The following is a 27324-nucleotide window of genomic DNA, read 5'->3' as shown; positions in this document are numbered from 1 at the left end:
GGAACCATGTCACACAGTCACCACATCCATGCTTGAGCCCAGTGTGAAAGCAGCCCCACCAGATGGCGCACACAACCCTGACTGACGCTCACTCTGTGGCTCATTCAACATAACATGACATAACATGACATCTGATGCAAAAATGTGCAATGCCCATACTGGTATAATGTGGATTCACCAGTTTGGCGCCTGCATGAATGTCTTATACTCGTGTGCTTACGTCTTTTTTTTCTTTCTTTTTTTTTATTTTTTGGATCGTGCAGGCAGAAGTGTGTTGTTTTGGGTTTTCTTTCGCCAGACCAGGCTGGCAAAACTTTCACTTTAAGAAGGCGCGTCTACGCTGCAGTGTAGTGTGTTTATTACAATCCTTAAAGTGGCACATGGAAACCATAGCCGATCTCTGCATGGCACACATCTAGACCTACAGATCCAGTCTATCCAGTGTGCTCCAGAGAGCCTGATCCTCGCAGTGTTCTTCCTGTCTGACTATTTTTATCCGCGGCACCTTCAGTGTATGCGGCAGCGTGAGCTCCGCACACCGAGGCGCACCGAGAGCCGAGGCAGGCAGGCGGGTAGACAGGGGAGGATCGGCGAGGCGGACTCGAGACGGGCGGGTGGCGGGGCTCAGGAGCCGCGCCAAGGCGTGAAACAGTCTAAGCCGTCAAAAGGTGAAGCACGCTGGAGGTGGGTGAGTGAAATGGAGGCACCGCCGGGGACGAGCTGCTGCGAGCGCACCTTGGCCAAACGGGAGTAACCGAGCGGTGAATCGGGTCGGGATGGCAGCATCCAGCAACTCAAGCCTCTCAGGTTCATCTGTGTCCTCTGGTAAGAGTTCACACAACACACACTCAAACTACACACCATCACAATAATGGTAATGATAGTAATAATTCAATTTGTAGGGTTTTTTTTCCCCCTCTCTGCCTTAATTGGCGCCAATCAAACTTTTTTCACGATTCATTCACAAATCCATCCCTAACATATGCTCACCCAACACTCACATATCTGCATCCGCACTTCACACGCGCCCGTGAAACATTAAGCAAACATGTTATTCCAGTGGCTTCCCAGTGCCTGCTGTGATTCAGGGTTAATGCTAAGTGGAAAGCATCACCATGTGTTATATCTGGAGGCAGCGGTGGAAACATTAGAGGGAAAGAGGGGCACCTTTGGCGTGCAGAGGGATTATAAGGGCTGTGTGATGCAGTCAGTCTGACGTTTGGGTTTTTTGGATGTTATCATTAGATTGCCAATCATCTCCATAATTCCCTGACTGACTTTCCACTTGGCCGGCTTTAAGGATTATCTTTGGCCTGTGTAGTCTACCATTTTCCCAAACGCGGCACCGGGCTGGTAAAGAAGACAAATCCTAATATTCAACGGTCCAGTGACATAATACAGCTCATGTGCACAGAACTCCAAGTGGATCCTCTGTTTATATAATGAGATGCAGTTCAGAGAGCAGCACCTATTATGTGTTAGAAAACAAAAAACAAAAATTCAATTTCAGGGTTCAGTTTTCACCCAATGAGAGCAGAAAGTGGGTTAGCAGCTGTTCAAACAGACCCGGCATGAAGCAGCAGCTCCATGCTTGTCTCAGTGTATATCCATTATGTGTTGATAAGGCGCGTCGCTCATGTTTGCCAGGGTATAAAGTACAAGCTCCACTATCACAGGGCTGTTTGAAGTGGGAGCCCCACCAACAACCAGAGGCGTGTGTGGGAGAGACAGTGTGAGAGGCTGTTTATTGCACCAGGCTCAGCACTTTGGTGTGTGTTTGCTGTTTGCCACCGATATTTTACACGTCACACGAGCGTCGCACGGCAAAAGCTATAGGTTTATTACAGGGCGAGGACACTGTGCGGTGTTTGTTTTACTTTCTTACTCTCTCTGCATCCCTGACCGCACCACACAGCAGAGTCACATTTCCCAAGGTACTGCCCAGTGGGAGGGAGAGACAGTCGTTTTCAAGCTGATATAGCCTGCGGCGACCACATGCCTCACAAGGCATTATCTCATGTGTGCGTTTCAGAAAAGCAGCAGGATTTACTGTTTGACCGCTGCTGCTTTAAGAGGAAAGTCTTTTCTTTCTGTGGCATTGGAGGGTTGTCATTACTGTTGGGCTCTCAATATAATTATCAGAGGTTACAAGCTGCGCCGCTGCCAGGGATAGAGTGGTTGTCACAAGGGTATTATTATTTTCCTGCAGAGCTCTTTGGCAGCCAGACACAACATTTGAATAATCTTGTCTATGAGGCATATGAGTTGAAAAAAAAATGAATCTCGGCTCAATTTCTGCTCCACATTGGGCCGTGTGTTCTGGCTGCGAACAAAGTGCTCTCGGTGTAGTTACTTCATCTGCGTCTAATGATAAGTCTGTCTTGTTTGGAGGCTGTTGTTTGAGGGAGAGCGCATAAATAAGAGGCATCCAACCCGTCTGTGGGAACAAATCAAAGTGTCACTGATGGCTGCTTTTGTTGCTGATTTATGACGGCGGTAATTACATTACAGTGGCAAGCAAACATTGATTTATTTAAGCACTTCCTGCAAATTATTGAAATAGAGGAACAATGTGTGGAGCTAACAAGCTGGACCGCACTATATACACCCAGTCCATTACTGCAGGTGAAAAACAGTGGCCTACTTTTTTTGAGGGCCCGTCATCTTGAGACAGACAAACCGAATAAAGGGATTGCAACATGATTGCAGAACGCATGTTGCAATCTCTTCCTCTCCCTGGAAAGATATTTTCTGGCTGCTCGTGTAGATCAGGGAGATTCCTGCACATTCTTGGCACGGCCGGGCATGGAAGCATGTACTGTACCAGCAGCACACCATTTGCGAGACGGCTCCAGGAAATAAAGCTTTGAAAATAAATTGAGGGATAGAAGCATGGAAGTATGCCTTCAGCTCCAGGCCCCTCAAACGACAAAATTGGTCAGGGAGGCAGAATTACAGCCATGTATTACAGAGAGGCTGTCTGCTCGACACGATCCTGCACATGTTTCTGGAGAAACGCTGCACTTCACATTCAGAATTCTTTCCACCGCGTCTTTTTTTTTTCTTTCTTGTACTTACCAGCCTAATTCATGTAGGACTGGATTTGTGTCATTGGCTTATTGAAATTATCTGCATGTTGTACATCATCAGTATTCCAGCTCTGGTTGTACATGTCCCTGCAGTATATCCTGTATTAATCACAACAGCAGACTCTCCCAAGGCCCTGTCAGAATTAGATTGCTAAACTACATTTTCCCCTCGTATGAACTCACCTTCATATATTGCTGATGGTGAAACACACTGAGGGCAGCCTCGTACCTGTCACATATTATCTGGTCAGCATTAAAGCAGATTTGAAATGCTTGTTTTGGACCAGTGTGGTACACAGATGGTCTCCCTGCTGCAGTTCTGCTGCGTCCTACTGACACAGTAGAGTGTGTGTGTGTATGTGTGTGTGTGTGCGTGTGATGGTCTACATATATGTGTAGAGAGTTCGACTCCAGAATGTGTCCGTTTGTCATTTATGGATGTGAAGTTGTCAACTATAAATCACAATGGGGAAAAAGGGACATTTAATCAAGGAGTAATTAAGTTATTATTAAAAATTCTCTTTTTGTGCCAAGTTTGTCATATGGCCAATTCAAATCAAGTTTAGTTCCATAGCCAAGCTTAATCACATTTGCAGTTTCAAGGTCTTTATAGAGTAATGTTTTCAAACAATAAATTAGTGTGATACCCTCCAACTTTAGACTGAAAATGCTGACATTCCAGACACGAGTCTGTGTAGAGTCATCTAAATCACCCAGGTGGTCCAATCAACCTAACAGCAGCTGGACATTTATGCACTTTTTTCTGAATGGCTTGTTAAGTTTTAGCAGAGTGTAGAAAAATAGGGGACGGGCATCGAGAAGAGGAATTGTTGTGAACCGTGCCCAAGTTGTCTGACACATCTGAATCATACGCTGCTGAGCTTTTATCGAAGCCAGCATGTCACAAAACAGTGATGACAGACTCATGCAAATGTGTTTTACAAGAAGGAGGCACAGTGGAGAGTAAGGAACAGATCCAAGTGTGGATTCATTTCACACACAAAAAAATTGATAATGGCATTGGCATCTATCTATCTATCTATCTATCTATCTATCTATCTATCTATCTATCTATCTATCTATCTATCTATCTATCTATCTATCACATTGAAAATGCTGCAGCGAAACATGTGGCACATCAAAGACCGACTTCATCATCATCATTGTTTTTGTCAGGATCACAACAACACTGACCCTCGGGGTCACCGTCACCAGAGGAGATTGGGGTCATAAAGGATGCTATTACTGCCCCGGCAGACCCAGAGCCTGAAATGAAACGGTATTGAAGATGTGTCACTACAAACAAAAGAACACAAACTCATTCACCTTCAGCCACTCAGACAGGCCATGGAAATATGTCACATAAAACAGGAATCAACAGGATTTCTGGTGACTGCCGGATCACGGGCGTGGGCTTCCTTTCAATATGAGGGGTGGCACATATCAAGTGAGGAACTCTGAGCATCAAACAATTTATTTCCTCTTTTCCTGTGTGAGTTCTTATGCGTCAATTTGTGCTTCTCCTGCATCAAGTTATGGCAGAATTGTCTCCATTTATGTGAAGGGAAACACAAAGAAACCAAGACAATTCAAATTGTAATGGAATATAATACTCTGAGAAAAGCAGTTTGTCAAAATAAAAATCCTCTGCTGCTTTAATGTTTTAAGTGGGGGCTGATCATTGCACATGTTGTTAATATTAAGGGGGACGTGTCCCCTGCATGCTGCTACGCCTAACTGGTCTTATATTTTTTTCATAAAGTGACTGATTTCCACTTGTGTAGATGTTTGAGGATGGCAAGATGACAGTGAAAACAGTCACGTTTTAAGATGTTTTCATTCTCTTAGCTGCTCCGATAAATGTCTTGCTAGCATCTTGCGATTCGACCTCACAGATGATATGGTGCAGTGACAGCTGTGCAACTTGTGAGAGTGTTTTTCATGTGTTTGCAGATGCACCTTGAAGTCACATCCAGGATTAATTAGTAATCACTACGAGGATGTTTCTGCCTTTTTCTTTCACAAAAGCAATTGATATCAGACATGATTCTGCACGGAACATGAAACGGCTCTAAACTTGTTGAGCTGCTGTTGCAGGTTGCTGTTTCATGTGCTGAAGTCGAATGTTGCACAGACTCTAGAGCAGACGTTATCTCTGGGGATAAATGTCTGAGTTGGGCGAGCTTGATCTTCATTCATCACATATTCTGTTTGTCACCAAAGCAAACACCCGCCGGTAATTATTTTATTGAATGTCTCTGACTGGTGAGTAATGGAGGGCAACACAATTAATAGCTGTTTCTTTGGGGGAAGAACCCTCCGGCTGCTCCAGAATTTTAAATTCTCCCTCATCATCAGACGCTGCGCAAACTCTGAGCTACTTAGAAAATCTTTTTGAAGTTTTTTTCTCTCTGTGTTTACGTGCCCGCCTATATGTGTGTGTATTTGCTCAAGAGTGGGTGTGCACAATGTAGTCTTACTTATTTGGGTGTGTGTGGATGTTTGTGTGAGTATGTGCCCGTTTTTTGCATCAAAAATCGACCCTTAAGAGCTCTGTTTCTGAGCCAAAGCGGCTACAGAATTCCAGACCGAAATGCCATTCATCATTAAAAACAATCAGATTGAAAAGAGAATACTTGGCAGCCGACCAGATGAAATCACATACTTTAAACAAGCCGCAGTGGAATAAATCTTTCAGACTGTTGCCAGTGTAATACACAGGGACAAAAGCTCCAGCGTTAGGACAACACATTTTCCAAGGCAGCTTGGCCACACACCAGCAAACGGAGCCTGAAGCCTATTTATTTGTATTTGAAGGCAGACATTCGTTGGAGGGCTCCAGCGACATCATTTACTCTCAAAACAGCCACTTCTCGGTCGAGCTGCTTCATCATCATTTACATAATTATTCAGCAGATGATCACATGCACCTATCTTGTCTCTCCTGTGTAATTAATTCTGCTCCCTCCAAAGTAAGCGTGCTATTATGATGAGGAGTAATGATGAGCTTTTTGGTGCGTCTGATAATAGTGCGAAGAGCCTCCAGTCAAACTGCTGCCGCAGTGAGCAGAGATCTCAGCATGAAGGAAATTGTCTCCTCTTCATGTGCCGTCAGATAAACACATATGGCAGCAGAATGTACAGACACTTTATGCACTGCAAGAGAACTTGTACTGCACTTTCAACTGTGATGACATTTATATTGCACAATACCGCAGCCTGCACCTCAGTGCCCACATCCAACAAGTGCTCACTGGTCCTCACACCTCTCTCAGGTGTGTTTCATCTCTTGCCTGAGGGGTGTGGCGCTAATCCCCAGATGAGCGCAGAGGAATGTTTTAAATGAGCAACATGTATCTTCTGGACAGATGTGATTCATTATTCAAGCAGTCGATTGAGTTGTTCAGCAGCAGTGTTGCTGGGAATTTACTGAGAGATATTACGCTAAAGACCTGAGTAGCAGTTGAATCATTGATAGTCGTGGCAGCTATGGTGCGCATTGGAATGTATAGCTGGCTGTAGACCACCATGATTAATACTGGATACCTGAGACTGAGCATTGTGCTCGGCATACCGAACATGCAGGACAGTGACTTTTAAACACACAGTGTGTAATATCTGCTGCTCCACTGAGGATGAAAAGTCCCTCCTCACAGACTTGTCATCTGATGCTTCCCTGAAGTTATAGCGACAGGAGACCAAATGAAACACATTGTTACTAAATAATACAATTTCCTGAGTTTGAACATTGTTTAAAACATTTTGGATAAGTGCACAACAGAACAGAATATGTAACAAAGGTCAAGTCATTTTAAGACCTTTTGATGCAGAAATGGTAAATATTATATCATTAACTATGTTAGAAGAAGGGTGACTGATGAGTTATAAAAAGTGTGTTAGAACTGGCCACCAGTCGAATTCAGACTTAAAACTATTTGGGGCAGCATATCACCATAGGAACCGCTAACTGCAGCTAACTGTAGCTGGCCGTTAGCTCAGTTAGCGGTGAAACTAGTAGTTGGAACAGGAAAGTCAGGGCACTGGTGGAGTGTTGTGTTAGCAGTGATCTTTGGACCAGGACAAGGCTGGGCTAGCAGGTTAGCAGAATTCAGAATGCTAATTTCTCTGCAGCACAGTACATACAGTATACATCAATGCATACATCTACATATACATCAACAAGTAAATATTATAATAAATACATGTTATATTCATAATAATATTTTTTTTCACATTCTATAAGTCATTTATTTAATTCTTGAATGTTTTCAACTTACATTCTTACATATTGTACCTTTAATCTAACCATAGCTCTGTTTGTAAGATAATACAGAAGCACTGTTATTTTGGAAGGTTTGTAATTGACCTTTAAAATTGTAGCTTGACATAAAACTTCTCAAGACAAGGTCGAGCGAAGTCAGCTCAATTTCATTTATACAGCCCAAGATCACGAGTCACATTGCTTCAGGGGGCTTTACAGTCCTCGCAGTGTACGAAACCCTCCGTCCTTAGACCCTCGATTCATGTAAGGGGGGAAAAAAATGAAAGAAACCTCAGGAAGAGCCACAGAGGAACGATCGCACTCCCAGGACAGACAGACATGCAATAGATGTCGGGTGTTGGCTCCATAACAGACCAACAGAGTCACAGAATATAAAGATCACAAGGCCAAAAAATGTTTTATACATGTAGATTGTAAATTATGTGTGAAGAATGTGGATCAAGGAGGAAAACAGAGCAACTTGTTGTGTTGCCAAGCAGCAGCTGGTGCCACACAGCCTCTCCTCCACCATGGCGACCTGGAAGAGGACGGAACAATTATACAAAAATATACAAAATCACACAGATGTAGATTTGTTAGACATAAGTGCTTCTCGAGAAGCAGATGCACAGTGTGAAGTCATATACATAAACATAACAGAGAGATAAACAACGGTGATGAAGGGCTCACAGTTGCATGTAGACTGTAAAACATGAGGGAGCGATGATACTGGTCTGGATCACATCAGTATATCGTTATATTGTGATTGGTGTAAGTGTTGTCTTTTCATGGTTTTAAAGGCTGTTAAGTGATTACATTTCCTGAACTCGCAAGACTGTTCTAACTTCTAATTATTGTCTTTACCCATGTAGTCATTATATCTACATTACTGATGATTATTGATGCATGAAACATCTCATTTAGTGAAAGCACCAATAGCCATCCATACAGTGTTCTGGCTCAATCGATATCGAAGGGCTTTTAAAGGTAGTTTTCAAAATATTCAGATATTGCTTGAGAATATTACAATATTACTTTAAAGCCATATCAGCCAGCGGTATGATGATCTCTCAGGGCGTCTCAACCCAGGTTCAATTTGTGTCGTAGCCAAAGCACTTGTGTCTCCTGGCTGGCCTCAACATGCGGAGGTGCTGCGATGTGAGATGTGTGTCGTTATAATATTATGAGTAAAAAATATGCAGCACTTTTTACGTCATAACGAGGACATTTTACGACATCGCTGGCACTGTAGTTCAGACGCAAATTTTTGCCACATTTTTGTCTCATTTAGTTAAGCGTTTTATTGCGAGTCATTACTTTACCCAGTAGGTACTACAGTAAATTATCAGCTGCTGTGGGGCATTTTACTTCATCACCTCTCCAGCTCTTTTCAAGCTAATATAGCAGCACACACTCCATCACATATTGCAGGAATGTGTTCACATAATCATAAATCAGCCATCTCATTTCCCCAGCAGGAGCCGTGCTGTGGGTGGCGGAGTCTAAATTGTATTTACTTGCGTTAATCGTGATTGGTGTGTTTGCACTCTTATCTCGGATTGGAGGTCTCATGTTTTCGGGACCCCGCCGCCAGGTAATATAGATCCGGTCTGTGGCGTCACAATGTTTAGCGAAACAAGCCGACATCTGTATTGATTGTCCTTGAAGCGGGGGACACTGATTAGAAGTGTATTCACTGGTGCATCTCAAGCGGCAGCTGCACAGTGTGAAGCCATATGCATAATTAGAATGGAGAGATAAACAACGGTGACATCACCACGTTGAAGGGGCTCACAGTCAGTCCACTAGGAAAGAGACAGAACATTTTTAATGAGCAAAAACCGGCCACAAATCTGTGAGCTCCTAACAGAAACCTGCCTTATTTTTGTTTTGCAGACCCCGAGGATTACCAGCCACCTATATGGAAGTCCTACTGTGAGTAATGAATTCATATCATTTGCCGATAACTAACACTTCAACCTGCATTTGACCTTTCAATGTGTTTCCTTAAATAACAGCACATTTTTTGTGATCTATGAATAACAAATACCCATTTTTTGGAAGAATTGGGTTTTTGATGTACATAGCACGGTTAGGTTCCAAAATGCACAAAAGGCACGAGCTCAAACACACTCGCCCACACAGTACATTCACGCGTGCACAGATGCAAAGCAGCCTGCTGATCTCTGAGTAAAATAGGTTACCATCACCAGGGAAAATAAGATTTTCTACCTGCACAGAGGCTCAGCTGAAATGGGGTCCTCAGAACACCCACCTCATTATACAATATGTTTGTCATGTGGGAGGAAATGGGTCCTTAGGATTATATGTGAGAGGCAGCAGAACACACATCATTTCAGCCAGAACACTGTGTCAGTTTAAGCAATTACAATTTAGTTTTTCTATTCATTTTCCTTCAATTAAATGTCTCCTCTGTATAATTTTCCAAGTCTCCTCCTGACTCCACTGGTCCTCTGCAAAGGTATTTTTAGAGCTCACTGTGTCACAGGGAATGGATGATGTCCAGATCTTGCTGGTTGGCTTAAGACAGCCTGACAAAACATGAACATTCACAGTCAGGAGTCTTCCTTCCCCTGCCTGGAGAATCTGCTGCAGCGTAGACTTAGCTCAAGCTCACACAGCGATTTCCTCGCCTGAGAAATGAGGCCACTGGTGTAGTCTTCAGTTCTCATCCACATCTCACAAGGTTGTTTGCCAAACATGCATATAGGAGCAAGTGCATTACAGTATTGAGCAGTGAAGACTGTTATTCTGTTACTATTAGAGGATTTTTAAATGGAGACTGGTTTGGAAATGTTTGTCTACTGACAGAGAAACTCCAGTTCTAGACACATGAAGGATTATAAATTGGTTATGAAGAGAGGAACCACACTCAGCTGCTGATTCTTCTGTTGTGGTAATATATCTACCCCAACAGACATCCCATTCTGGGGGAAACTGCAGTCGTATTTTGGCTGCTCCCACTTTTTTAATCGCTAATTGCAATGTAGAGATTCTGCGAGGCCGCTGAGGTGTTTGTGGTGATTACTCTGCCCTGCCGCAAATCCCTCAATTCCATTACCACTTTGCTCTGCTGATTTACTTCGAGGTTCCTCCAAAACATGGCGAACTTGTCTACTACAGAGAAGCTTGTATGTGTATATTTAGAAGTGTAGGAATGTTGTGCACACGTTAGGTAAGTACAAAACCGGTCTTAATTCACACAAATGGACTTCAGATATATGGCGCCTGTCATGTAAACCACTAACTGCTTAGCCTTGCAGACGTATAAGCTTAATGGCTCCTCTTGTACCATGTTACCTTTGCTCTCAGCCAGAGCTGCGGTCAGATGAAGGCTGTTAAGTGAAGTCCAGTGTATGAAGGCTGCGCTGCATCGTTTAGTTTCCCTCATCTTACAGTAAGCATGCATTGAGGTTGCTATTTTGGTGACGAATCTACAACGTATATGTTATTATGACTTGCACTGAGCTGTGCACAAAGCTCAGAGAGCCTTCACTTACATCCATGTGTTTCTCTAACAGTGTACCAGCTACAGCAGGAAGCACCGAGACCAAAGAGGATCACATGTCCTCAGGAGGTCAGTACATCTGTAAATCTGGATACAATAGGCTACTGTTGATGGGCTGAAATGATTAGTTTAATGTTTTTTTTAACCGTTTAGTTTAAAAAAACACGTCGACAGAGACAGGCTGTGATTCCTCACAGCTGGGAAGCTGGAAGCAGCAGCTGTTCTGTATTTCACTTGAATATTATCTAAACTATTTATGGGTTATTCACGTAGTCAATGATTAGTTTTGTCAAATGACTCATAGGATTAGTCAACTAATCACTCAGCATAAATGACTGTTTGTGTTTGGAATTAAAGGGGCGATTTGCAAGATATGGCTGGAATGAAAAATTTAAAAACTGACATAATCAACAGTGTGAAGAATGGCGGTGTTGAGGTTATGCCAAAGAAATTGAACTTAGCATTCTAACCAGCCAGCCCCAGCCCATCTCCGAATACCACCTTGAAACCTCTAGTAGATAGATATTAGTTCCCTGTAGTTTCATCTGGGAGATTTAAAAGCAGCAAGTTCTGAACAAAGGTCTTAAAGGGGAACTCCACCAATTTTATTCATTAAAGCGTGTTTACAGGTCGTGGGAAGTACTACCACATATGTGAGAAAAGTGTTTGAAAGCCTTTTGTGGCTCTAGAGGAAGCTGCATGTAAATTGATAAATGGCCAACCGTGATGTCAGTCCGTGGCGAAGTTGCATAGTGGGTAATGAAGGCGTCTGGTTTTGAAAAAGGAAGAAGAAAGCGTGGAATTAAAAATGTGATATCTCTGGTTCTGCTGTATTGATTCTGATCATTTGTTTCTAAAGTGTCCACAACAGTGTTTTTTGAAAGGTTGCAATGTTAAACCAGTGGGCTTCTTATCAAAGCCTAGTGCCTACATTACCCACAATGCAATTTAGAAATCCCTGGCAGGAATCTATTAGATTCCATGCAGCTTCCTCTGGAGCCACAAAGGCTTTATACTACCAGTAAACACACTTTAATATGTACATTTGGTGGAGTTACCCTCTAACTGCCTCATTAACTCACCATAAAACACGCTTCATTCAAACTCGACACAGACTAAATAAAGACAAACCAAGACGTGCTTGGTTTGTCTTTCCACAGTCACCTCTTTTTGGTCTAAATAAATGCTCAATTCACAGAGTAAGATGAAAAAAATACACGGCTCAACACGCTGTTTTTGCCTGCTGCTGATACCTCTCACTTCTCTGCCTCTGCACGCCTCTCCTGTCACATTTTCATCTGGTTATATCATACACACACGTTACACATTTAAATACACAATCCACAAGCACAACATGTCATAATGTTGATAATGATAGAATTTTATAGCGTGTCCCATACAATGTGCTTCACCAAAGATGAAGTCTTTCTTTCTTTCTTTCTTTCTTTTTTTCTTTCTTTCTTTCTTTCTTTCTTTGCTTTTCACATGTGTTTTGGCACTTAGGCAAACTGAACCACCTGTTGGCCCCATTTCTTTTTGAAGGCTAGAGTTTTTTCCCTTTGAATCAAAAGCCGATTGACCAGACTACAGCCACATTACATCTTGTCAAACTCTGTTTTCACTCTGGAAAACATTCACCGAGTAATGATCGAGCCTGGCAGCCTGAAACCAGACCAATCAGTAACCTATGGAGAGTGACTCGCCGCCTCCTGAAACTCCTACACCTCATGAGTTTAGAACTGTTTACACTCAGCGGTGCACTAGAGTAAAAAAAATTGAATGTGATGGTGTTTGGTTTTTGTTATGTTTTTCTGTCTTCTTCAAACTAGCGCCAGTGATTGGCATCGCAGCTGGTTTGTCTGTTCCTTCAGACAGCTGCAGGGAGGTCGGGTAAAAAAAACATGTCCATGTGGGCACCTGACTGTTGTTATAAGACAAACTTGAAAAATGTACAGCAAGAGCAGTATCACATTTAGTAAGTGCAAGCAGCATGAACACTTTGGATAGAGGGCGAAGACTTCACTCTCTCATCTACTTGATTAAAGCTACTGAGACAAGTTACTCTACTTGTTCCTGCCCTCACTGAGCTAAACTGTCAATCTCCTATTGTACAGCCTCCCAGAAATGATGCATGTCTCATCCTATTTTGAGTCTTGCCACGCTCTGATGAGCAAAGTGAGAGCTGTGGGCTGGCTCTGTGAGATTAGTGGCTGCCCATTAATTCAAAGCACCAAAATGATGTTTGACATATTACCAAATCCATTCTGATCATAACTGTGCATTTTAAAAGTCTGTCATCCGTAAAGGTGTGCGGTAAGAGGGTCTGGATAATAAAAATGTTCCTAAACCATTCATCTTTCATCCGGATTGATTCACACTGACAGCGCTGTTTAAAAAAACTGCCAGATACCAGATAAGAGATGTTTATTTTAGGCATATCCCTCGGAACATTTGTAGTGCAGACGCAGCACACACACTGTGGCGTGACACAGTAACACACTAAATATTAATTCTCTGCAGCTGGTCATCTATCACCAGCTGTTTTCTGGCACCGCCTGAACTTCGTCTCCACACTGTGATTTGGCTCTCTGGTTTGGTAGCTGCGAATAGACGCAGGGGCACAGATGGAGCTAATCTGTCCTGCGGTGTAGAGTCCTTTATCTTTCACGCAGGCTGTAAGAACAATTCGCCAAGCCACTTTAATTGAACTTTCATATTATAGTGCTCCAGCCAATATGTCCTCTTCTGGTTTTACAGATGGAGAGCAGACCCAAATACTACGGCAGAGAGTGAGTGTAACTTGATTAGTCATCATTTGTTTGCCTTTTTTTCAGACATTACTGTGCAGGGAATGGCTTTTATTCAGTTTCATTACTGCCTTGGATCAGATGTGGTTCAGATTTAATTAAGTGGATGAGTATTTATGGGTGTGTGTGTGTTTGGTAAGAGCTCCTTAAAGGGACGTATCCCCATTTTTCATCTTACCTGTAGTGCTATTTATACATCTCGACTGTTTTGGAGATATCGGCCGTTGTCTGCTTTCTCTCAAATAACAGAAGTTGATGGCACTCAGCTTGTGGTGTTCAATGGCTAGAAGAATGGAAAAGCTCAACAGCAATGTCTCTTGCCAGAAATCCAAACTACGTTACTGACCCTAAACTGGATCCATGGCAGCACGGGATGTAAACACATATTTGCATCTTCCTTTGGTTGAGCTGTAAAGTTAGCTCACTAACACAGAAAATAAATAACATGAAACTGCTCACAACATGGTCTATGGATTATCTTGAGTAACCTAGTCATAATTTCTAGAAAGAGACATTCCACTATAATAAAAAAAAAGCCAATATCTCCAAATCTTGGCAACTCACACCTAAACAGACAGATGTTTAAGTGGAAAAAATAGGCTAATGATTATGCTGTATTATTTTTTCTGAGTTAAAATGCTCTTTAAACATGATATATCCTTTAATCCAGTCACTTAAGGAAACTTTGGATCCTAGAACCATTTTTGTATCTTTAAAATACAACAGGTATTTGTATGGAAGCCCATTTAACAAATAAAAAATAAATAATGATAATAATATTCCATAAATGTAAAATATCCCATCCTAAGTCATAATTAGCAGATAAAATAGCAAAAATGTTTATAAAAGTCAGCTGTATGAGATAAAGTCATAAATTTAAGATAATTAAAAGTTAAAATTTAGTTAAAAGTCATATTCATGGGATTAAAAAGTCAACATTTATCTCCTAATTGGTACCTTCCATGGAAGGTTCTAGTTTTGGCACTCCAAAAGTCCCAAAAGTTTGGTGGAATGTCCCTTTGAGGTGAAAGCAGGCGGATGAGTATTTTATGTACATGTGTGTTTATTAACATGCAAAATGTAATCCCAGTATATCTGAGGAAAAAATGACTTTGACATTGACTTTTTTTTTCAGATTTCATGGCATTATCCCTCGAGAATATGCAGATGAGCTGCTGGCAGGAGCAGAAGGTGCTTACCTCATCAGGGAGAGCCAAAGACAGCCAGGGACGCACACCTTGGCCTTAAGGTACCAACACCATCAACATGCAGCGCAGAATCTCTGAAAGGTCGGCCCTTAATCATGGGCCCAGCCTTCGCCCATGGCCCACCTTGTTCACTTTTAATTCATCCGCTCAACTGATTCAACTTCAACCACACTTCCTCAACCACATCCTCATCCATGTTTCTCAACCCAGGTTTGGTCACCAGACCCTCAACTACCGATTGTTCTATGACGGGAAGCACTTTGTCGGGGAGAAGAGGTTCGAGTCGGTCCACGACCTTGTGACGGACGCCCTCATCACTCTCTACATCGAGACCAAGGCGGCTGAGTACATTGCCAAAATGACCACGAACCCCATCTACGAGCATCTTGGTTACACTTCGTTGCTCAAGGACAAGATGGTGCACAGGCTGAGCCAAGGGCGCACAGAACCACGCAGAGTCACCTTCCAGAGGGATGAAAGGGTGAGTTTTATGACTGTTCATTTCACCAGAACGGAGGAGTGTGGAGTGTATAATTTAATGTATTTTAAGTTGACTTTAATGGCACTGTACTTTAGTGGGGGTGGTAGAAATTAGACAGGGAAGAAACATTGAGAAAGATACAAAGTTCAGCGATATTTAGAGCTGAAAAACAGTATTTCAATGAATCGATAAACAGGTATAAAGAAAAATAACTGTCAACAGTTTCGATAATCATATAATTGTGTTTTATGATGCATCAGGCGGAAACATTCTCAAATGTTCAGCTTTTTTTTGTTTTGCTCATTCATTTGTGAGATCAGGTAGATCAACACTCTCATGTTTGTCCAGGGCCGGAGGTGAAACACCATTCAGTCCTATGAAAGCTGCTCAATGGCATATAAAGCCACAATTGTGCGACCTCCCAGGTACAAAATTACCCAGATCTTCTGCATTGTGAGACCTCCGCCAGCTGAGCCAGATAACTTCTGGTTTCGCCCCTGGCTAACTTGAACAGGAGTGAAACAATTTAATTGTGCAGCCTTTCTAGACTTTATCAGAATGAATGGATCTAATTATGATTGTGAAACGAGACATTTTTCTTGAGGGATGTGACTCTCAAAAACATGTATCCACAGTTTTACAGCCGCTTCTTCCCCGACGTACGCTTATGGGAAAAAGTCTTTCTGGGCCTCTGTGCCTTTCATGACATTGTAATTACATGGTTTGGCCACTTTGTCAAGTTGCCTTCAAAGTCGGGTGCTCTTGCTCAAAACAGTAGTCCACAAACTGATGGGTGACATCATGGTGGATTTACACTTGTAGGTTAAACATGAAGCTACCACCAACAGCTGGTTAGCTTAACATAGCAAAGAATGGAAACAGGGAAACCACTCGCTTGTCTATGTCAGCACTAAGGGAACACAATACACTGATGATCACTTCTAGAGATCACCAGTCAACATGCTGAATCTGATTTTTGTTTAATCTGTATGAACAACCAAGTGTAAAATTGGGGTGTTTTTTGGTCGCCAGGCAAGCTCCATGAGAGTGGTATCCAAGCGTATTTCCCAAAACTATATCTTTAAATGTAATATCTTTAGTTTGGTCATTCAACCTGACACTGCAACTAAAATCAAAGATGTAACTTAAAGTATCAGTAAGTTATTTGCAGTCTATCTCTATCATCTTCTTGAGGGGAACCCTGGTACAAAAGCTGACCTCTTATGACGTGCTATTAATGAGGATAGTTCTTCCAGAGAGCTCCGTAGAAAAAAAAAGAATGTCAGAGAACTTGAATTTTACATTTTGTGATCAAAGTTTTTTTTGGGGGGGATTTTTCAGAGACTTCAGTTACCCACAGTCCTAATCGTCATAATGAGCCACAGTCATGCTTCTGAAGCAATAGATCTCATTTAGGAAGCTTTCAGTAGTTTCATCCTCTCAGCATGTGTAAATTATCTGGTACATTTCCCTGGGCTCTATGACAGACTCGCTATAACACCATGATTTTGATCTACTTCCACGCTGCTGAACACTTCCAGTAGGATTAGAGAGCTACTGAGAGGACACTTTGTCCTGTGAGTGAGATGTACATTATCTCTGTTGCCCCTGGGTGTGTTCACTGCTGCCATGCTTTGTTGCGTCCTCTGAAAGGTAATGATGACCGAGGGGACTGGGACTTTGCTCTGCCTGCCATGCATATCAGACACACTGATCTTGGGTGAGACAAATTGCTCGTTGTGTTCATTGGCACTTGTGCTCTGTTGTCGCATTAAAGTCTGTGAATGATTTACCATATCAATAAGGAATGTGTGTTTACTCACTGGAGAAGAATCACAACTATCTTTCCACTAGGGGGCAATCTTATCTTGTTTCCTCCCTCGTGTGGACTTGGTGACAGCCCTTAGTCACACAAGCTCTTTTTAACCCTCAGAGTAGCAAGCGGTTTTTCTCACTCTTGGCTCATCATTCATTGCATTATAAAGGTATCAAAACAGCACAAGCATGGCCTGGGGAGAGCTCTTAGATGACTTATGTGCAGGAAAATACAGTCATGATTCCGTAAATGATAAAAAAAGAAAAAAATACAACCCATGTATCCAACTTTTTTCCAGTTGCCCTCTAGAATTACCAATGATGGGGGAAAAGGCAGAGCTCTGCATCTTACAGTTTTACAATCTCTACATCTCTTCTCTGTGTAAACACAGCCTGACTGTTGGTCCCAGCCAAGTAATTCAAGGCTTCCGAGGTGTGCTAAGGAGTGCCAAATATAATTTATTTTACAGAATCTTATTAGTGCAAACAGTATATATATTCATGATAGAAGCATTTGCTCCACATCATTTGCTTGAAGACCATCAGAAATTTGAATATTCGACAGTAGTTTCTTTTGCACAGTTTCTGGCTATGATGAATGGCATAGTTTTGGTGATTTCTTTTTTATTAAAGACGGCATGCCTTTCAAACCCTTAAGCCAGTTGTTAATAAAAAATACTAATGATTTTTGTTCAGTGTCATACAAAAATACACTAATGTAATTTATTTGATAATTTATCTTATATAAATTGAAAAAAAAAAGTATTTATGTTTAGTTATATATATATATATATATATATATATATATATACAAATCCCCACAAGTGTTAACAATATTGGAATAAAAGCCCCCCTATATGTTTTTTCCAATAATGGTAGCACTTGTTGGCTCCAGATGCTATACATACATACACCCAACGTTAATTGTTCAAGGACTGTCAGAAATTTTAAAAAATCTGACAATAATTTTTTCTACTGCTTTTTTTTGTAATCTTGGTGTTTTACAAGGAAAGCATGCTTTAAACCCACCAGCCAGCTGTTAATTACAGATATGTCTTTGCCTTATCTTCTTTGTGGAGCATGTAGTTCATGAGAAGCACCTTTTATTTGTTTAAGATCAAATTTATGGCTTTGGTGACACTTCGTCTTTAAAATGTTGACCTTTAGATTGTCAGCTACACAATCAGTCAGACACAGGACGGCCCTGTCAGCCAGAGCATCAGTTGCAGATATCATCAGTCTTCAGTTTGGTCTTTGTAACCTAAGACAAAAAGCCATTGATGCAGCATTTTTGACCTAATGGCCACCGGTCAGTCAGTTGTCCATTGACTTATAGCGGTTTCATACAGTATACTGTTTCATACACATGCCTCTAGGAGAGAGCTGCTTCCTCACGCAGGCTAACTTATATTTGCTTAACACACAGTGCTTTATTGAACAGTGTCATGCGCTGTAGCACTCTGTTTGTTTTGCAGCCATGATGTTTGAAATTTTTGCGGACTGCAGACTTCAATTAACCTCCATCTTGGCAGGTAAATCTGGAGCACGTCCCCAGCTCTAAATGTCACTTTGTCAGTTATCTCGCCGCTTTTTTGTAAAAAACTGATTCCATATTCCTCCTGCCAAATTCTATACACCAGGATCTGAGTCAGTGACAGCTGTGATGATGGCAGGCTTTGACAGAGGGTGTTTGAAAACCACCTGCCAGTCATTTTCTTCCGGAGACGGTGAGGGGGGAGAGAAATGTTTTCTGTCTGCTGGAATATAACGTGTCCAAGAAGCAGAGACTCGGCCGGATGGCTCGAAATCTGCGGTTGCTTTTTGAACTTGGTGTTTACCACTTTCACAGCCACACCCTGAGGCCTTACAGCCACAGTAGCCTCACTGTATAGCCACCATTGATGCATATTTACTCGGTGTCAGGTTGATGCTAACATATTGCCTCGGCTGCAAATTCTTGCGTGATTAAAATGCTCCCAGACGATGGGGGGGGGGGTATTGACTCGACCTGTAGACCAACATCCTTCTCTTTGCATGTACAGGAATTCGCTCAGTGGCCGGAACCTCCACCACATTCCTCCTGACACTCACCACACTGGTTTAATCTCAGTGGGGCTCTCGACGGGCTGGTTTGCCTCACATGCCCTGGAAGGATTTCCAAATAAATTGTTGTGTTGTTTGTTAGGATAATTACCTGTTCTCTCCAAATACTTTTGTGCTATAAAGATGCAAACACTGCCTGTGTACGTCTTTTGGTTGTAAAATGTAGAAAAATGCTCCTTGTAAGACTTTTAGAAGTGCTTATTTACTTTCAGCAACAGACAAATTGATCAATTTTCAGTGTTCCCATTCGAGACAAGAGAGTGATAATTTCTTCCCGTTTGGAATAATGGCTGATATCTTCACCCTTCACAGTATGTCTGTTTTTCTTTTTGTTCGCGATGCTGTGAGGGCTGCTTTGTCGAGGATGTGACTAGATGTATCCTGCTGTCGTCACTGTGTCAGTCCCCACAGTGCTGTTAGCCCAAGAGTCCATGTACTCCCTCACAACGGACTCCGCTCAGCTGTGCTCTCACAAAGCCTTGCGGGAATAAAAGAGCCAGAGCCAGTGAAAAGAAAAGCGGAGCTTGTTGTGTGACCACCTTTTGTGTCCTTTCTTCCAAACCTCTTCTTTAGGGGACAAGAAGCCATCTGCCTGCAGACAAAAGAGCTCATGCAGGCCTCACCCTCCCTCCCAACCTCCCAACCTCCCAACGTCGGGAGGCTAAAATATCTGAATGGGGGCTATTCCTCAACTGGCCCCTCAGACTTAGCTGTAGAGCTGAGATGCATGGTATGGTATGTGTAGGTCTTTTTAAAGAATGTCGGCCACAATGGCAAATATCTTCACCTGTCATGTCACTCTCATGGCTATCAGCCAGTTAACTTTTGCCCCCAGACATCGGAGACAAAAAGAAATAGCTGGTACACAAAAAGCCTGCAGCAGTTTCTTTACTCTGCTTCTGTGTGTGCGAGCTGCCAATCCTTTCATTTTATCTCAGCTTTGCAGTTGCCCTCTGGGTCCTCTGCTCCCTGCTTCAGCGCTCTGCACTTTATCATCACAAATCCAGTGCTTACTGGCTTTCTGACCTTCCCTTCCTGTTTAATAAATCAGTTGAACCTTATTTTCTATGATGTGTAGAATCGCTGCCTGACATAAAATCATGCAGATATTTGGGTTTTTGGCATGTGTATAGCCCTGCTGTCAGTGCTGCGCTCCTCAGATCAGAGCGTCTTGATTAATTAGAAAAGCAGTCAGCCATGTGGTACTGTTTACTAGTTGTTTACACGCAGAGCTAATAAGGACAAATTCAGCATGAACATAGCAACAGCCCCCCACTGGTAACTCACTATATGGCTGCAGACGTTCAAATGAGCTTCCTGTGGGATTTTACTTGGATTTGGGCACTACGGGATTATTCCCTGTGTAAGGATTATGGCAGTAATCCCTCCCAATCCCAGTTGATGGTCTGGCTCTCTGTCCTCTGAGACAAGTGATTGTGATTGGCGGGAGTAGTGTGCAGTCAGAGTGTCTGGAAGATCCAGTCTGGACGACTGTGCGGGGAATTCCACCAACCGACTGACATAGCTGGAGGTCGAGGTCTGTTTGAATTACAAGGACGCAGCCTCCTCGACTCAGTCGGGCCAGAGAATCTTGGGTCTTTGAGGAGCTGAGTGACCCGTTTAGGAGACCCAGTGCTGTCTGAGAGCTATGGTATTATCTCCAGTTAAGTGAAGTGGAGTGTGTCCGGAAGGCAGCATGCTAATGGGAGTGTGCTCTGTGATATAAAGAGGGCGTCTGCACTATTGATCCTGCTTTACAGAGCTGCTGAGCTGTGTGAAGCGGTACTGACAGCACCCTACCGCCCTCACTCTCAACCTCCTGGCCCCTCCCTATTAGGACCCTGTTCTCTCTCTCTCTTTCCTTTCTGGGCGTGTGAAAGAGGGCCATTGTGCGAGGCACACTCCTGCCCTCAGGCCGCCCACTACCAATCCTGCTCCCCCTGCTCTTCTTGCTCGCTGCTGCTACCACCAGATTCACACCAGATGCAGAGTCAACCCAGCACTGGCTGTCATCACTCGCCCTCTTGGGTCAGAGGGGAGTGGAGTATAGCTGCCGCCTCTGCGCTGGGCTGTTGCCGGCAGCGTCTGCTGCACAGCACCCACGTCTCCCCTCCACATCTTTCCCCAGAGGAGCTAGAGAGTCTGTGGGAACCCGACCAGGCAAGCATGGAGGCTGAAGAAAACAGAGGAGGCTCAGGAGGGGAGCTGATCACCCACAAAGCGAAAAGACAGGAGAGGAAGCGTCAGGAGCTGCTGGCTCTGGCTCTGGGAGTCAAACTGGGCAGCAAGGGAACACTTCTTTGGAAACCTATTAAACTGTTGGCCTCCTGTCCACAGATCTCCTCACCTCTGGTGCGACGGAGTGCCTTGAAAGACACGCAGGAGAAGCAGTGCTCCTATGAGAAGATACACAACTTCAAGGTGAGCAGGATATTTGTTCACTTTCATTTCCTTCTAGGACAAAAATATGTTCTGCAGGGTTTTTTTCTCAGCGGTTTAGCCATCCCTAAGAGAAATGTATTTACAGATGTGTTTTCGCCTTAGATGTTTGCTCGTCCCATCATAGACAGGAGTCTGTGTGTGTGTGTGTGTGTGTGGGTGTGTGTGTGCGTGCATGTGCGCATGCGTGTGTGTGTTGTTGTGATGAGAACCCATGCAGCTGACACCCAAATGTACTGAGGGGGGACTAATGGATACACTACACCACAGCCCATTAACAGCAGAGCTCATTGATTAGCATCGATTTTAAAGCTCTTAGATCCATTTTTGCTTCAGTATGCTGAGTTTGTAAAAGCTGTTATGGAGTTTAAAAGTGCTGTAGAGACGGAGAGTGTCGGTGGAGAGTAGAATATGGTTATGGGTCTTTAAATATACAAAGGAGAATGTAGGGATACTTTGCCTCTGGGCCCCTCAACATTCTTGCAATTGTATCTTAGGTTTCAGTTAACAGACGGGTTATAATGACCCCCTGCTTCTTGTACGCTCCCCTTTGAAAAAGAACAAAAACTGTCCACTCACCACCTGCTGCATGCCCTCCTCACTCATCAGCCTACTACCTATTCAAAGCACCAATGAAGGTGTGCTGGTGTGTGTGTGTGTGTGCACGTGCACGCAGGTACGGCTCTATTTGCCATCTTATCTGTGTTTTTCGGGGGGCACAGTGGGCGTACATCTGTTATTTTGACTTGCAGGCTTGCCTGCATGTATCCGATTGCCCGGGAGCAGATGCCAGACACATTATAGTAAATCCTTTAATCTGCCTTGTATATACAAATGCTCTCATTTGGCGAGGGGTCCCATCCACTGTAGCTCGGGATCACAAAGTAATCTCTGTCCAGTGCATCAAAGGGGAAGTTGTCCAAGTTTGGCTTTGGGTTTGTGTTTGTGTATGTGTGTGTGTGTGTGTGTTTAACCATGTCTTCTCTTACTCCAGGTACACACCTTCAGAGGGCCGCACTGGTGTGAGTACTGCGCCAACTTCATGTGGGGCCTCATCGCCCAGGGTGTCCGCTGCTCAGGTAACAAAAAACTCTCCAGCATCAACATTGTATGTCACGGATCACACGTAAAATGTTGTGTAAGTCATGGATTACATCAGCGGTGTATGATCTGTCCAGCCACACACTGTCCTGTCACAGATGTTTCAGTTGCATAATTGCTGTCGATTTCCCCTTTTTAACTGATGGTTCGGTTTAGTCAAGTTTTATGGTTATTCTGATTTTTCCTGTTATGTCTGTGACAAACAAGTTGAGGTCCTCCTGTCAGTGATTCATCAAAACACATTCTTCAGGAAAAACAAGAGACGCAGTATTTAATCACAGTCAAACCAAAATGAAAGGCAGCGAGATGTTTTTACACGCTAGTTTCTGATTCTCATAAACGGTCACTGCGCAGGAGAAAGACCATGTGATGCAGTTTGCTGACAGCGTTTGCATCCAAGTGAAAGTTATGTTTTTTCTCCATCAACAGAAATAACTACGAGTAAAATATGTAAATGATGATAAATGCGGGTCAAACACAGGTCGAATGTACTGTAATCGTTGACCAAATATGGCTTGAGAACTAAGCGATTGTTTGCGTATTAGAGTTCAGTGAGGCTTTCACAGTCACAAGATTCATTCAGTTCACAGACCGTCCTGGAACTGATGCACACATCAGTGGACTCAGTTGCTTTCTCCCCAAACAGAGTGTTTGTTGTTGAGACATTTGCCATGCTGATAAGCCAGAGGCAAACACTGGTATCATCAGACACCTCATGTGCTGTGTGAAACAGGAGACACTTCTTTGTCCCCCCTTCACTCCATGTCTAGCCTTTATATTTTTTTCTTATCTCTCACTACACTCCGTCTGAGTGCGAGGACCCCAATAACCAGTCCACCGTTAACGTCGCTCAGGCGGTAAAAACGTCTTTGTGATGGGCGATTTCAGTCGGACGCCGCCATCTACAAGTACGGCTCCTTCAAAACCCACATGACACACAAGCAGGTGTACTTCACACACACACACACACACACAAGCACACACGCTCTTGCCAGCTGTCCAGCACCCTCCATGTGACTAAAACTACAAGAAGAACCCCCGCCTACGCTGTTCGCTGTTATCTACCTTTGGCGCAGTGCACAGAGACAGCTTAGCAGCGGCTGTGCTGTCTGACAGCGCAGTTTATCACTGAGTCTGGGAAACCTTTTCAAACGTCTTAATGTCTTAAGCCTGCTGAAATTGTTATGTTATCACAAGTCTGGGGCAAATCTCTCTCTCTCTCTCTCTCTCTGTTTATCTCCCTCTTGTTCGTCTAGATTGTGGGCTGAATGTACACAAACAGTGCTCCAAACTGGTTCCCAGCGACTGCCAGCCGGACCTGCGCAGGATCAAGAAAGTGTTCAGCTGTGACCTCACCACGCTCGTAAAAGCTCACAACACAACACGACCCATGGTGGTGGACATGTGCATTCAGGAGATAGAGCTGAGAGGTAGGAGCTCACACAGTCAGGCATTATTCAAACTTGTTTACAATAATCAGAAATTACATTTTTTTTTAGAATAGAGGTCTAAATTTCCTCTGCAGAATGGGACAAAAGAGACAAGCTTCCTAATTTTCTTTTTCAGGTATGAAATCCGAAGGCCTCTATCGAGTGTCTGGCTTCTCAGAGCACATAGAGGACGTGAGGCTCTCCTTCGACCGAGGTTTGTTCACACTAGAGTTCTGTGCCCCAAGGGAGCTCCCTCTCTGAGGTTTTTATTCACGGGTTCATATTTTAAACACAAAGCTTGTGTCAGCTGCACCACAGTGAGAAATAGCTCCGTTTGTTATTTTCTGACGTGCATGAGAACATTCAGCTTTTGTTCAGAATTGCACATCAGACATAGACTTTCTGTTTTTATTCAATCAACAGATGGTGAGAAGGCTGACATCAGTGCCAGTGCCTATGCAGACATCAACATCATCGCTGGTGCTCTGAAGCTCTACTTAAGAGACCTTCCCATTCCAGTCATCACGTTTGACCTGTACTCCAAATTTATTCAAGCTGCGAGTAAGAGCTCCTCCACTCTTGAGTTATTCCACACCATCACTGTGACTCTAACTAGCACCCTGCAGGGCTGTGGTACTAATCATGCTGCTAAATGTACTACAGAACTTCCAAATGCTGAATCCAGACTGGAGGGCATCCATGAGAGTTTGCTGCAGCTCCCTCCAGCCCACTACGAGACACTACGGTACCTGATGGCTCACCTCAAAAGGTTGGTTCACACACACGTCGTCAATACAAAGGCATGGAGTGATTTTTAATCATTTTATTTAAAGGATAATGCTATGAATGTTTTGTACTTTTTCACATCACTACACATTTCTTTAAAAGATCAAAATTAACAAGAACTTGATCCTATTCAGAAGAATTGCATGCATGACCACAGTCTGATACATATTCTTCTCTAGTGTGCCATAAACACCCATTGTAGAGTAACACATATGTATTAAACCGCAGTTGAAAATTGTCCCCCAGATTTGAAAAGAAAATAATTCTTATTAAAAAAGATGATGTTCTTTATTTTTTCTTCACCAGTTTTTCAAGACGTGTCATACAGGCTAAGATCCACAGAAAGAGGACAGAGTTCCAAAAGTAAAAAGAGGCAGACTAACGCATTAATGATTTTGGTCTTTTCATGGGCCTTTCTGAAAATAAGCAAGAAACAGAATAATGCAAGCCGAATCCTCCATGACCCAAAAAGAAAACCACATTCAAATATTTTTTCTGTTTGCCTTGATTCGTCTCTCCTCACAGACCACTTATCCTCTTGTGTTTTGCAGGGTCACTCTGTTCGAAAAGGACAATTTAATGAATTCTGAAAACCTTGGGATTGTGTTTGGTCCAACGCTTATGCAGCCACCGGAGCTGAATGCCTTGACTACCCTGAATGACATGAGGCAGCAGAAACTGGTGGTGCAGCTTATGATCGAGCATGAAGATGTCTTATTCTGAGGACCAAGGCATGCAGCCCTTACTGCAGAAACGAAGGACAATTATTTATTCTGTCAAAGAGGAAATTCAAGCCACCTTGATTCTAATGAAGTCCCAGAAATGTTTGTAATCAAATCGAACTTGAAATGCTTCTTTCTCGCATGACTGTTTTAGTTGAAGTTGGTTTAGTGTTGACATCGTCTTGTTACTGTAAAGTTTGGGGTTTTCATAGTCAGCTGAGACCATCGTTTTTATATTAGGAAAGGATCCAGTATTTTTAACTACCTACAATGCTGTTCCCTCCTCTCCTTAATTTGAAGACTGTCACTACCTGGTGTAGACTCAGTCATGTTGACAGCACTGTGTGAAACCTGCCTCAGGCAGATCGTCAATCAGTGAAGAACTGGTGCTGTGTAAACCGAGTGTCACGGCAGCAACCAAGCTAACTTTCCCACATGTGTGCATATTATGATTTTAGTGGGAACACTGGTTAATATGTCATTGTAGATAAAAAATCAGATCATGTAATGATCCATATTTTAACTATGTGTACTAAAATATGAGAGATGAGACAATTGGGCGCTCGTAAAGCACTTTTTTGCAACAAGTGTAAAGATTTATTTTGTAAAGATGTTTATTTTTGTCTTTTACTCTGCATCCTGTTCTGTTGTCACAGTAATATATACTGTTGAGAATGGTGTTTGTCGAATTTGTTGTCTGAATACTAAACTCTTCACAAGAGAAAAGAAGAATCAGAAGAGCGATTCTGTGGATTTACCATTTTCATTTGCAACGTACTCGGTGTTATGATGAGGAATCCATAAGTGGATTCAATATTGATCATTCTAATTCACATGCCATATTGCAGACTGCGCACCACATGAGCAAATCTCGTCTGCACACATGTCGGTTGCCAGTTTGTAGTATTTCTGTTTACATGCTGTAATTTGAGATATTTTCATGTGAAAAATATGATCTGGGCCCTTTTCTTTCTTTTTGTATGTCAGTAACATGTCTCGGTGCAGGAACAGTTGCCTTTCACTTCACAATGCCATAGAAGTTGATAGTCATGCTAAAGCTGTACCAGCATGTTGCTTTCACAGTTGGTTTGATGTGATTAAGTAAATCCTTTCTACAAATCCATTTTATCAAAATGTATTTTTGTGACAGTTGCAATTAAAAATGTAATTTATCAAATGATGGTTTATTAAAGGAAAGAAAACTTCAGTTTAAGATGTTTCTCATAAAGTCGGTCTCCATTTAACATAACGTTACCACAATGTAATAGCTGTAGAAGAGGATCATTCACATGAAAGGCGCAGCTCTACGCTAGTGATGATTGCTAGTAGCCTGGAGCGCAGTGATTCACAGGTATGTGGTTAACAAGATTTTATTTGTCTTGTGACAGTTACTGCCAGGTAGTTTTTACCCTGAAGGCCTTATCAAACATTCAGTCTCTGTCTCGATGGCCTTTCCATTCGTCCAGTTTTACCTTTAGGTGTGGTCAGTAGAGTGGAATTTTGCCAGGTACCATATAAACTTCCTTGGAGAAGAAAACAATGGCGCCTTTTGT

The 27324-nt window shown here is 42.8% G+C and overlaps 1 protein-coding gene across 1 annotated transcript; it reads left to right on the top strand.

Annotated features, from left to right (window-relative positions):
• Nucleotides 1-114: 114 nt before the first annotated feature.
• On the top strand, nt 115-26984 carry chn2 (chimerin 2). Its single transcript, XM_030394689.1, has 13 exons — nt 115-825; nt 9247-9285; nt 10893-10948; nt 13637-13668; nt 14822-14935; nt 15105-15375; nt 21631-21714; nt 22727-22811; nt 24090-24263; nt 24400-24477; nt 24687-24824; nt 24927-25032; nt 25601-26984. The coding sequence occupies exons 1-13, from the start codon at nt 777-779 to the stop codon at nt 25770-25772; spliced, it is 1398 nt and encodes a 465-aa protein (XP_030250549.1). The 5' UTR covers nt 115-776; the 3' UTR covers nt 25773-26984.
• Nucleotides 26985-27324: the final 340 nt, after the last annotated feature.

Source organism: Sparus aurata, chromosome 17 (assembly GCF_900880675.1).
Source record: "Sparus aurata chromosome 17, fSpaAur1.1, whole genome shotgun sequence".
Classification (NCBI taxonomy): domain Eukaryota; kingdom Metazoa; phylum Chordata; class Actinopteri; order Spariformes; family Sparidae; genus Sparus; species Sparus aurata.
This window is presented reverse-complemented; position numbering and strand designations above follow the sequence as displayed.

What these genes read in the sequence shown, in the direction of transcription:
- chn2 (XM_030394689.1), top strand. Translation starts at nt 777, where the DNA reads ATGGCAGCATCCAGCAACTCAAGCCTCTCAGGTTCATCTGTGTCCTCT. An exon ending in CCCAAATACTACGGCAGAGA is followed by an intron (nt 13,669 to 14,821) that starts GTGAGTGTAACT and finishes TTTTTTTTTCAG; the next exon opens with ATTTCATGGCATTATCCCTC. An exon ending in ACGCACACCTTGGCCTTAAG is followed by an intron (nt 14,936 to 15,104) that starts GTACCAACACCA and finishes TTCTCAACCCAG; the next exon opens with GTTTGGTCACCAGACCCTCA.